This window comes from Glycine soja, chromosome 11, assembly GCF_004193775.1.
Source record: "Glycine soja cultivar W05 chromosome 11, ASM419377v2, whole genome shotgun sequence".
Taxonomy (NCBI): Eukaryota; Viridiplantae; Streptophyta; class Magnoliopsida; order Fabales; family Fabaceae; genus Glycine; species Glycine soja.
In genome coordinates, this window is record NC_041012.1 from 18,184,093 (window position 1) to 18,197,113 (window position 13,021).

Here is a 13,021-nt window from a genome sequence, read left to right on the forward strand (position 1 = left end):
AATTTTTAATCCAAATTCAACCTTTGGTCAAGTTCACCTAGAGATGGGGATGGAATTTGAAAACCTTGACTTGTTTAAGGATGCACTTAGAGACTACACAATTCACCTAGGAAGGGAATTTGTTTGGAAGAAGAATGATCGTGAAAGGGTTAGAGCGAAGTGTAAGGAACAAGAGTGTAAGTGAGAGATTTTTTGTTCTTGGAACAAAGGTGAAAAATGTTTCCAAGTCAAAACTTTCAATAGTGAACACTCATGCGCTAGAGTTTTCAAAAACAAAACAGCAAAGAAAAAGTGGATCTCTAAGAAGCTTGAGGCAAAGATTAGGCAGCAGCCAACAATCACATATATACAAGCCTTTGACTACTTAAAGGAGGAATTTGGAGTGCAAATTAACGACACCAAGCTATTTAGGTCATTAAAAGAAGCAAGACAGTTGGTGGAAGGTGATGTTAACCAACAATACGCAAAGATTTGGGACTATGCTCATGAGTTACTTAGGAGTAACCCGGGGTCAACAACTAAGATTGATTGTATTCCTATTCCCAATGCTCCACCTCAGTTTCAACGTTTCTATGTATGTCTAGAAGCTTGTAAGTTAGGTTTCAAGGCTGGGTGTAGACCATTCATTGGTCTAGATGGTTGTTTTTTAAAAGGGTTATTATGGGGGAAAACTACTAGCTGCTGTTGGACAAGATGCAAACAACCATAACTATTGTATTGCTTATGCAATTGTGGATGCTGAGAATAAAGACAACTGGAGATGGTTTCTCACACTACTGAGGCAAGATTTGGGAGATTGTAGGCAGCATGGGTGGAATTTTATGAGTGACATGCAGAAGGTACGTGTTTTAGTTTATTGTACTATTATGATTTTTTATATGTTCTTTGAAGGACCAAACTGACAGTAAGTGAAATCTTTCAGGGACTAATTGCTGCTGTTCATGAAGTATTCCCAAATGCACCTCATAGGTACTGTGCTATGCATTTGTGGAGGAATTTCATTAAGCAATACAAAGACTTGGAATTGAGGGGTGTAGTGTGGAAATGTGCAAGGGCAACCACACCTGCTCAATTCAATGCTGTGATGGAGAGGTTAAAGGTGAAAAATGAGAAGGCTTGGCGTTATTTAGGTAAGTGGCCTAAGGAGGCTTGGACCAAAGCATATTTCAGCACTGAGTGCAAGACCGATAACATTACCAACAATGTGTGTGAAGGATTTAATGCAAGCATCTTGAAGTATAGGGCGAAGCCCATTTTGTCATTGGCGGAGGAGATTAGATGTTACATCATGAGGACAATGTCTAGTAACAAATTGAAGTTATTGAATAGACAAGGTCCACTATGCCCAATCCAACACTCTAGGTTGGACAAGTTGAAGATTGAAAGTAACAAATGGACACCACACTAGACGGGAGATGGGAAATATGAAGTACATTGCAACTGGAGGTCGCACGTAAAGGTTGACGTGGAGGCACAAACATGCACCTGTAGATTCTGGGAGCTTACAGGTTAATATTATGCTAATATTCTTACTTTGGATGAATTAGGAATATTATATCACTTGTGTCTACTATCTTGGAATTATTCTATATACAATAATTATTTTTTGCCTACTGTCTTAGGAATATTATATCACTATATACAATAATTATATCACAATAATTTTATATACATGAACAATAATTATTTTGAAGCTCCAAATACTTAGTTTTCATAATCTCAATTATTTTGCTCCAAATAATTATTTTGCCTACTGGAGAACAATGAAAACAATGCTTTGAGTGTTAAGTCTGCACAACTACCCTTAATGGTAGCCTTTCATTTTGTATACATGAACTTTCTTACCCTTAATGCATTGCTTATTTTTACCTGTTCAGAGAATAGAACTTGTTTAATATTCTGTTTTTGACACATAAAAGATTCTGCCCTTCCCTTGTTTTTGACATTAGGTATGCCATGTGAACATGCCATTGCATGCATTGCACATCAGGTAAGAAAACCTGAGGATTTTTGTCAAGGGTGGCTGACAATGGGATCATACAATGCCACATATGAGCATTTCATCAAACCAACACAAGGTGAGGAATATTGGGAACCAACTTCATATGATAGACCAACACCTGCACCAATTAAGAGGCGCCCAGGGAGACCTAAGAAACAGAGAAGGAAGGACACTACTGAGAACCCTTCACAAACTACAAAGTTAAAGAGATCATACCCAATCATAACTTGCCAGAGATGTGGTCATCAAGGTCACAACACAAATGGATGTTGCTATCCAGGTGTTTCACGCAGACCACCCAATTGGATTCCACCACCACCCGATGAGGATGTTACACCACTTATGGTTTCGTGTCCCATGCCAAGTAGTCAGCTTGTGATGATGACATTCATGCCAACTCCTAGACTTCCCCCAAGCGAACATGGTCAGAATCAAGGTTGAAGAAATTTGAAGACTAGTTATGAAGTTGTAATAGAGTAATTAGGATATGTTTTGAACCACTTATGCAATTATGCATATCTTTTGAAGACTAGTTATGAAGTTGTAATAAAGTAATTATGATATGTTTTGAACCACTTATGCAATTATGCATATCTTTTGAACAAATTATGAAGTTATAATAGAGTAATTAGGATATGTTTTGAACCACTTATGCAATTATGCATATGTTTTGAACAATTTATGTATTGAAATATTCTGGTTAAATTTCTGGTAAAATTTTGGTTAAACTGCAGGGACTATATTTCCTGGTTAAGTTTCTAGTGAGGTTGGTAAAATTCTGGTTAAATTGCAGGGACTATTTTGATTTCACGTGTAACTTTCAGGGACTAAGTTGACAGTAAGTGACAACTTACAGGGACTAAAACAATATAAACGTATATCTTTCAGGGACTAAAATGACAGTTACGCATTGATTTTCTGGAACCAATTATACAGTTATGCAGCATTGTTTTTTGACAGATTATGCCCTTATGCAGAACTGAATCTTATGCAATTTTGCAACAAAATGAACATACTAAGACAACAAAATAACATTCCTTAGATTAGCATTACATCAAATTGATTAAAAGCATTCAAGTAGATAACAACATGAACAAACTAAGACTCAAATTACATCATTACACTTAATATATATATTCCTAGTACTTGTGAATACATACAAACACCACCATTGACAACAATTGGATTAAGAACATTCCATAGACAATTGTTCTAAACATATTCATTTCAATCCCCATACAATCAAGCTTTGAGTTAACTTGAGCCTTCCACATTGTCTTATCTTCCTCTCTTCCAAATTGTCTTCTTTGTTCCATGGAAAATGTCCCAAGTGAATCATCAACTCCAAGTGCTTCAATCAATTGATCAACCCAAATAAAGTACCCACAATATCCAACTTCATCCTGAAAAGCCCCAAATAGAAACCCTAAATCGAAACCCCCAATGTGAAATCAAAACCCTAAATCAATAAATGTGAAATAGACATACCTTATTAATTGAACAAGTGAAAAACGCCCTTCCTCTGCTAATATTTGTTCCAGCAACACGCCTAACAGCCCTTCTACCACAACCACAAAAAAGAACAACTTGTGATGAAACTCTTGTTCGAGATGATGATGCATTGCTCCTCTGCGACATTGTTGATAGTAAGAGAGAACGAAATGGTGCGATTTTTGAGGTCTATTGAGATTATTAGAAGTGCAAATATGGAGGAGGAGGAGAAGAGGGCATAGGTTCTGTTTAAGGGTTATGTTAAAGAAGAAGAAGAAGAGGAGGAGGATATATGAGGGTTTTTTACTTTCGTTTTGGTCCCTCATTTCATTAAAATAAACGAAATTAGAAATAAAAAATCCACATAATCATGTCTGTGTGGAACTTAACGAGCCACATCAGTGATAATTGACGGCATTAACTACTCCATTTACGGCAGGGACTAACGTGACTAACAGATTGCACTTTCAGGGACTATTTTGCAATTTATCTCGATTCAGGGATCAAATTGACAGCGAGCTACACTTTCAGGGACCAAAATGACTATTTACCCTTTTCTTTATCATACATGAAACAACGTATCGGTAAAAGAAAAGTTGCAATCTAAAAGTTGATATCAAGAGAGTGGATAAGACTATTGAATTCCTTTTAAGTCCAAAGTAATGGCCGTCAATATTATTCTCGTTCGTGTAATTTTGCTAATTGTGTAGTGTTATTAAATATTGTATTGCTTTTCTTTTCCTTTATTTTAGTTTTAACTTTTGAGCCATTAAAATCGTTTATTTTTCTATCTTCAAAGATATTGGGAGGACAAAAACAAAGCAAGTTAAACAACTTGTTTTTTTTTTATCTAGTTGGAGTTTGTAGTGAATTTTCTTCTAAATATTGTACTATATTAATTTTCTTAATTATATTAAGATCTAGCTAGTTTAGTTATAATAAATTTGTTTTAATCCAATGTAATATATTATTCTATTGAGTGATGTCATGTGATAATTTCATATTTTTTTCTTAAAAAAATATTAAATGATATTATTTAATCAATAATATGTTTTTATTTGAGATAAATATTCAATTTCATTCTTAAAAGCGTTCGTAATTCAAGGACACATGAATCTTGAAGTTTTTTTTTTCTCCATGTAAAAATGGGCGACATATTAGTCATGTTACTTGGGACCATTTTTTTCATCTTCTTCCCCAAATGATGACTGCACATGGCTCCTAGATTTGGGCTATCTCTTTGAGCTTGCCAAAAAATGTGACTTTCCCAAATTGGTCCTCCATTTTTGCTCTCTCTCGAAGGTTGAAGGGGGCTGGGGAGGGGTGTGAAAAGATTCTATCTTTTCCACAAATATTGTTTTGTTCTCTGAAGGTGGTTGTTGATAGCAATGACACCAACCTACCTCCTATGCTTGATATTCCTTCCCTTAGGATATTCCTTTCTTTGGACAACTTAGCACAATAGTTATAACCAATTAGGATATTGTTGTAATTCTATTATTAGGATATTTTCCTTTTCTGTTATGGCCATTTGGAATGCCATATATTATCTTTTGTTGAAACCATTATAAATATGGCAGCAATGAAATAAGAGGGAATGGAGAATTATGAAAGTAATTGTTAGTGTAGTATAGTATAGCTAGCTTAGTTTTCTGTTCCTAACAATTTGGTCTGACCTGCCCCTTCCCTGTCGTCCTCCAATGGCAGAAGTCAACCTTTCCTCGTTCAGTTTGGACCGCCTCGAGGCTGCCATTATCGATCTTGATGCAGCTCAACTTCGTTTCGCAGCGACCCAAGCCTCCATGATCTTCAAACTCGATGCCATTATCTTGAAACTGGATACCATGGTATCTAGCCAACGCTCCCCATTTTCTTCTTCGGTGCAGCCACCACCAACAGATGCCCCAATGCCGACTCCCCTTCCTATGACAACTCCAATTCCATGCCCTGCACCCATGCCACCTAGTCTAGCACCCAAGTCAGCATCACTCCCCATGGCAGCTTCCCATGGAAGCTCCGTAATGAAGTCACGCATGATCATGCCACCTAGTCCCGCACCCAAGTCAGCACCACTCCCCATGTCAGCTTCCCATGGAAGCTCCGAAGTGAAGTCACGCATGCTTGAGCATGCCACCTCCACCTCTTTTCGTCGCCGACAATCCCGTCTCTCCTCTCTCAGTTTCTTTCCCTCTCACTCCTGTGACGGCCATAGGAACGTTCACAGTCATGGTCTATCGCTTTGTCTCTATCGGGCTCCTTCTTGCACTCGCCGTTCTCTCCGTCGTTCGCGTCGTCGCCCCTCAACCTCTTGCTCTGTCCATCATCGATGTCGACGTCCACTGCAACACCCGCCACCATCTCCACCACTACCACTACCGGAACAGGTCTGCGCTTCGTGGACAGTGGTGTTACGGCCGTCCATCTCCTGACCGTTCATCCCGACGTTCACCACTCTTTTTGCTCTACGTCACAGAAATTTAGGTGGATCTACTGTTAGTTGTGGATTTTGGACTGTTGAAATGGATTCCAATGCTACATTTGGAAATGCTTGCCTGCTGCCAATGAAAGCCACATCAAATGGTGTGTTTCAGGGTGACAACCCACTTGATTTCGCGCTTCCCCTGGCTATTTTGCAGATATGCACAAATGTTGGCAAAACAACTCTGTCAGCTATAGCAATTAACGATATAGCTGCCTGGGTTCTACTTGCTCTGGCTATTGCCTTATCAGGTCATGATCGATCTCCACTCATGTCATTGTGGGTCTTCTTCGTTGGGGGTGATTTTGACATTTGCGCAATCCTTATTGTGCCTCCAATTTTCAAATGGATGAGCCATCGATGCCATGAGGGTGAACTAGTTGAAGAGGTATACATATATGCTACCTTAGTTGTTGTTTTGGCTGTTGGGTTTGTCTCTTTGCTCTACGATGTAGGCCACAACCCCACCCTCTCGACCTTCACGTGTTGCAAATCCTAGAGGGTTATCATTGGCAGGACCCAAACCAACAATTTCACTCACGTACCTATTTTTTTCTACGCCTACCCCTCGTATCTACTTGGTTTTATTGCCCAACCTTGAGGACAAGGTTGGTTTTCCACCGGTAGGTAATGATAGCATACGACACCAACCTACCTTTGTGACTATGCTTGATATTCCTTCCCATAGGATATTCCTTTCTTTGGACAGCTCAACACAGTAGTTATAACCAATTAGGATATTGTTGCAATTCTGTTATTAGGATATTTTCCTTTTCTGTTATGGCCATTTGGAATGCCATATCTTATCTTTTGTTGAAATCATTATAAATATGGCAGTAATGAAATAAGAAGGGAGGGAGAATTATGAAAGTAATTGTTAGTGTAGTATAGTATAGCTAGCTTAGTTTTCTGTTCCTAACAGTTGCAGAGGAGGTTTTTAAGGGTGGAACATTCGATTGAGGGGACATGGAACCCAATATGGAAGATGACAACAATGCATCAGACTTCAAGCATGAGTGGTGGGTAGTTTGGATTTGGGTTTGGGCGGTGGGTGAGTGGTAGGATTGTGAAATTTGTAGAAAGAAAGAGAAAGGGTCATTGGAAATATCTTTTCACCGTGGCATGCGAGGGTTCAAGAGAAGGGGAAGGGAAGAAAGAGAATAGGGGAAGAAAGGAGGAAATAAAACATGAAGCTTCGTTGTCATCAATCACCTCCAGCAACAATGAATGGTCTGGTACGTTTGTAGCTTGTCCTGTGCATCACCTGATGATGAGAATGACGAGGGTCATCAAAGAAGAAAGGTGGCAAATTTACGTAAGGGGGCTTATTTTAAAAACTATTTACGGATTGGGATTTGTTTTAAAAGTAATGACGGAGGGGGTCTGTTTGTGGGTGTAACCCGCCATTGCCACTGGCGGCAAAGGTGGAGAGAGTAGGTGGTATCGTTACTGGTAGTGGCGATATAGGTGGAGAGAGAACAGTGTCGCCAATGGGAATGGCGACACCCAAGCTGGGACTCGCCGACCGTGATGGCGAGATAGGGCAAGGGCAATCTCGCCGTTAGCATTGGCGAGATGCTCCCTGTTCATGACTGGTGCCGCTAGCCCTTCTGGCGGGATTGGCGCTGTTCATTTCAGGTGTTCAGAGGCACATGCATTGCTTTGTTGTTGTAAATTTTGTTTAAATAAAGCAGTTGCATGATACTCAACGTATGAAGTTGCAAATGCTCTCCTTGTTCATGATGAGACTAAACATAAGGTCTGAAATAGGGTTCAAAGCTAGCTGTAGATGTTCACAGGTTGCGCATGCTCTCCTTGTTCATGATGAGACTAAACATAAGGTCTGAAATAGGGCTTATAACTAGCTGTAAATGTTCACAGGTTAGGGGTTCAGAGATGCTACACCATATTCACATGCATACAGTTTAATGGCGTGTAAATTAAGAGATAGCTTCAGCTTTCTTCTTGTAAATTTTGTTTAAATAGAACACTTGCAATGATATTGAATACTTGCAAAATTTCATACTGAAAGAGAGTAAGAAACTGAAGAGAGGAAGAAAGAGGTTCGTTTGAAGTTTCAAATTTGCTGATTGTATAGTAAGTATTTTATATTTATTTAAATAAGTCTTATTTAGTTTTGTTTATTTGTCATGTATAAATTTTTTATTTTGAAGTAATAAAATTTGGAGGTCAAATTGCATTAATTTTGTAAATTAGATTTTTAATTTAGAAATTATTAGCAGTAATTATTTGTAAGCCTTTTTTTAACTGTTTTTGTGAATGAATTTAATTTCCGTATTTGACATATAGAATTGTTTTGGTATTATTTGAAATATAATTTAATTTAAGACAAAAACTAATTAGATGCTATTTCTTAACTATTTTCTGGTTTGTTTAGAGTTAAAAACGAAGTTTCATTTTACTTGTGATAAAATATAGTATAAGTTAACAACAAAAAAATTGTAATTTTAATTATAAAATATAGTATAAGTTAATAAAAAATTTGTAATTTTAATTATGTTCCGTGTAAAAAATTGTAATTTTAATTATGTTCCGTCTAAAATTTTTTGAAGTGTAATCCTTTCATTTATAATCCTTTTATTTTGTGTCTGAAATTTTTGGTAAAGTTGAAGAATTTTTCATAAATTATTTAATTAGATTAATTTTTTTTAGAATAAAGTATGAATGTGTAGTTTAAGTTTAATAGAGCAAGCAAATAAATAGTTTATATTTGTATCATTGACAAATATTTAATTGAAATAATAATTTGATTTGTTAGACTAAAATTTGAAGGTAAAGTTTAAGTGAATTTTTTTTAATTAGAATTTTTTTTTTAAAATTAGTATGACTAATTATTTGTAATCCTCTTTGTTCATGGTTTTTGTGGCTTAGAAGAAATTTGACTTGTGACCCTTCCGGTTATAAATATTATATGTGAGTCTTTAAGTTTTTGAAGGAATTTTTTTTGAATTATTTAATTTGACGTATGAGTAATTTTGTTTTTTTTTTTTGTTAGAATGACGTCTCAATGTTTATTTAAGTTTACTAGAAGATGCAAATAAATTTTTTTATTTTTATGATTCACAAAATAGTTAATTGAAGTAATAATTGTTTTATTTAGAAACAAATTTTAACACGTGAAGTTTAAGCCAATTTGTAATTAGGTTTTTTACGTTGAAGTAATTTTTTAATAATGTTTACTTATTTTAATTTGTATCCCAAGTTTAAGTTTAAATTTAATTTAGTAGATGCAGCAAGCAGATACACTTATTTATTTTAAAAAGACTGTTGTTATGATTAATTATTTTTAATTTTGTTGATGTAGGTATATCATGAATTCAATTATTACAGTGTTGTATTTCAACGGAAGAGTATATGAAGACAATGATGGTGTAATATTTGAAGGCAGTAAAAAGGTCATTCAGATTAAACGCGGAATTAGTTTCAATGCTTTGAAAAAAAAATTGGAGATAAGGTAAAGTTAGAAAATAATGAAATTATTTCTACTATAAGTTGTAGATTTTTAGTTTCAGGAAAATATGTTGCGTTGCAAATTTGTGATGACGAAGATGTTGAAACTATGATCGAAAGTTTTCAACAACAACAACAAATGTCAGTTCTAGAGTTGTACGTAGAAAAGGATGTTGCTGGTGGTTCTATGTTTCATGCTGCAAATTCTGTTACGTCATGTGGACGTAATGTATCTCATTATGAGTCGGAATTGCCAAAAAATATAAGCAATTTACATGTTGATGAAGATGATGATGATGATGATGATTATCTTGCATCTAACTCATACGTTGAAGAGTCTTTCGATGAAGATGATAGTGATGATGGAATATCTCATACAGACGATGAAGTCACTGACATCGTTGAACCTGTTAGGGGTTAGGGTTAGTTTTTTATTTTAGGGGTTAGGGTTAGTTCTTATTTGTTAGGGTTAGGGCTAGGTTTTTTATTTTAGGGTTAGGGTTTAGTTCTGAACATGTTAGGGGTTAGGGTTAGTTTTTTATTTTAGGGGTTAGGGTTAGTTCTTATTTTTTAGGGTTAGGGTTAGGTTTTTTATTTTAGGGGTTAGTTTTTGAGTTTTATTTGGTTTACGGTTCATTGATTATTATAGTTTGATACGCGACATAAATATTATCCATAAGTAAGCCTTAATAAACTGAATATCATACATTACGCCATGAATGTCAAATTACAAATATACAACAAAGGCTTAATAAACGAAGACATGCAAATCATTCATTTTGGTGTCCGTGATGTCGTGAGGATGTGCCACATGGTCGATCCCATCTTCGTGCTTGGCGATCAGGATTTCTTCTGCCCCGATGCCTCCCCGCTTCTTCTTCGTCAGCCTCCGCAGAAAATGCGTGCCGCAAATCAACACCGAATAAGTCACCCGTATTAGGTATTTGTCCCGGTACATTCCATTGTGTTCCTAACGGGGCATTAGGTGTTGGAATTGGGCCATGATATTGCTGTGAAGGGGTCATTGTGGGCCATGAAAAATGAGCTTGTGTTTCCGCAACACCACCGAACGATTGCTGGCTTGCAGAAGTATCAGTGTGATGACCCTGAAAAGGATATTGATACATCTGGGTCGGATACTCAGCAAATGTTTGTGGCGTGTAATACATTCCATGGCCACGCTCCGCCATTTGTTGGGAATATTCTTCCGCTTCAACAATGTCCCTTCTTCTGTCTATCCCCTGAGTTTCAATACTTGACTGAAGCATGTGAAACTGTTGTGCAGGAAATTGACGCTCTGATGCGGGACCATGTGACACTGGCTCAGTGACTCTCTCTTGCTCTTCGGATAAAATTGTAATTTTTTCCACATAAGGCACGAGATCATCAAATGTGCATGTATTCCTCCCTTGAGGAGACACCATGTATTGTAATGCCTCCGCAACTTCACCCTGCATTTATAAGGGTAAGAAAATTAATGGCCATCATTAAATAAAAGTTCAAGTTAAAATTTGAAAAAAATTTAAAAATACCAATGTAGCCGTCTTTGCATTTGCTGGGTCAACAAACATCTTTGTCTTTCGCCTATACCAGACCATGTAGTCCGAGTTAAAACTCAATAGGCCTTCTTGTCGGGGATAAGCGTCGACCCTAAATGCATGGCGATTATTCCACTGATCAATCATTGGGGCGAACAATTGCCCCCAATTTTCGTCATGTTTCCCTTTCAATGTTAGCCATGAATGTTTAAGGGTTGTGAAGGAGACTCTGGAATTGGCTGTTGCATCCCAAATTGTCTCAATACTCTGTCCGGTTGGTGCCACTCAATAACTTGGAAACAAATTAGTGGCACCACCGCGTACCACGCGAGACTTCCGACTAAACAAACGGGAGGCAACAATGATATTACGGTTGATGGGTACGGCTCCCACACAAACTGCATATAACAACATAGTTATGAACATTTTAGTAAAATAACACATATAATTTTTTATTTTACAAATAGAATAACATCTTCTTACCTCATGACGTTTCATAATATCTAACTTGCGACGAAAAACTCTCACATCATCATTGCCGATATATTGGTTTCCACGTCGCAGCCACCTACAAAGATTAAAATTTAATATATGCTAAAACCATTTATTCTATTGAAATGAAAGACGCTGCTAAAAATTACTAACCTATGCCCCAGTGGTGTATTTTCTACTTGGGAAGGAGTCCTCTTTGGAGCCAAGGTTGGACATCGTTCCCATGCCCACATTTGTAGTAAGATGCACATACCTCCGATTGATTTAGTTTTATAATCGGTGGCATTGCACATCTCTCTGTATAGAAAACCAAGTACGGCAGCTCCCCATGCATATCTGCCACATTCTTCAAAGTCACGTAAAAATTGAAGGTATCTTAGCGAAACTTTGTTACTGCTTTTATCAACGAACAAGACACCTCCAATGAATCTCAATATCCATGCACGGGCAAACCTTCGTACTTGTTCTTCGTCGTCGTCATTATTTATTTGGGCAAAATGGTGAGCCAGCCAACTTAATTTAACCACACTACCTCTAATTTCATCTTCTTGTGGTCTGACTCCCAATAATTCCTCACATAAATCAGCCCAATCAAGATTTGTTGGACCGATTAATGGTAAACCATCCACACTTATACCTAACAATACAGAGACGTCTTGGAGAGTAATAGTACATTCTCCGCATCTCATGTGAAAGGTATGTGTTTCTGGCCTCCATCTTTCAATCAGAGCACTAATTAATGAGGCATTTATTTTTAAGTACCCCATCTTGATAATCCAGGCGAAACCAGATTGTAGAAGAAAAGGAAAAATTTGCTCAGGAATTTGTTCTTCCCCTTGATACGTGGGGACAGCTCGTCTGATATGTAATTTCCTATCTTCTTCCCCATTCCAAACATGTTCTGAAACATGTTTAGGTTGCATCCATAATACATCAGCATCGATGGGACCAGACTTAATGTTAACATGTGATGAAGATGATGATGAAGATGCCATTGCTACTACAAAAAAAAAATATAATACATTATTTGTAGATAATATAAATTAAATTAAACTACACACATTTATAAAAACATTATTAAATATCTAACAATAAATTTGAAAAAAATCAAACTCGCCAATTTTTAATATATTCTATACATAAATTAAAATACATGTGAACAAAACTTTAAATAAATAATTTTTTTTCTACAATTAAAAAAAATAATTGAATAAAATATGGACTAACAAATTATTTATAATACAAACAAATATTGAAATGCAAAAAATTATTTAAAAATATATATACAAAAATTATAATAATGTACAATCTATCATATATTTAATAACATAAATTTTCTAAAACAATTAATATTAACCTACAAACTAAAACTAATAGTGATCATATATATATATATAACTAAAAACTAAAAACTAAAAATTATTAACTCAAACAATATTAACTTATTAATTCATTTATTTAAAACTATACTATCTATATATAACATACAAAAATATATAAGACACAAAAATATAACACTAATAAAACAAATTTACGCATCTCTAATAT

The 13,021-nt window shown here is 36.1% G+C and overlaps 2 protein-coding genes across 2 annotated transcripts; both read right to left on the reverse strand.

Annotated features, from left to right (window-relative positions):
* Positions 1 to 10,039: 10,039 nt before the first annotated feature.
* On the reverse strand, positions 10,040 to 11,169 carry LOC114373638. Its single transcript, XM_028331144.1, has 2 exons — positions 10,976 to 11,169; positions 10,040 to 10,894 (listed from the first exon to the last, which is right to left on the reverse strand). Exons 1-2 carry the CDS (start codon positions 11,126 to 11,128, stop codon positions 10,214 to 10,216), a joined length of 834 nt encoding a protein of 277 aa, XP_028186945.1. The 5' UTR covers positions 11,129 to 11,169; the 3' UTR covers positions 10,040 to 10,213.
* Positions 11,170 to 11,189: 20 nt separating this feature from the next.
* On the reverse strand, positions 11,190 to 12,472 carry LOC114372995 (protein MAIN-LIKE 2-like). The gene is made up of 4 exons (XM_028330554.1): positions 11,627 to 12,472; positions 11,465 to 11,549; positions 11,306 to 11,379; positions 11,190 to 11,220 (listed from the first exon to the last, which is right to left on the reverse strand). Exons 1-4 carry the CDS (start codon positions 12,466 to 12,468, stop codon positions 11,190 to 11,192), a joined length of 1,032 nt encoding a protein of 343 aa, XP_028186355.1. The 5' UTR covers positions 12,469 to 12,472.
* Positions 12,473 to 13,021: the final 549 nt, after the last annotated feature.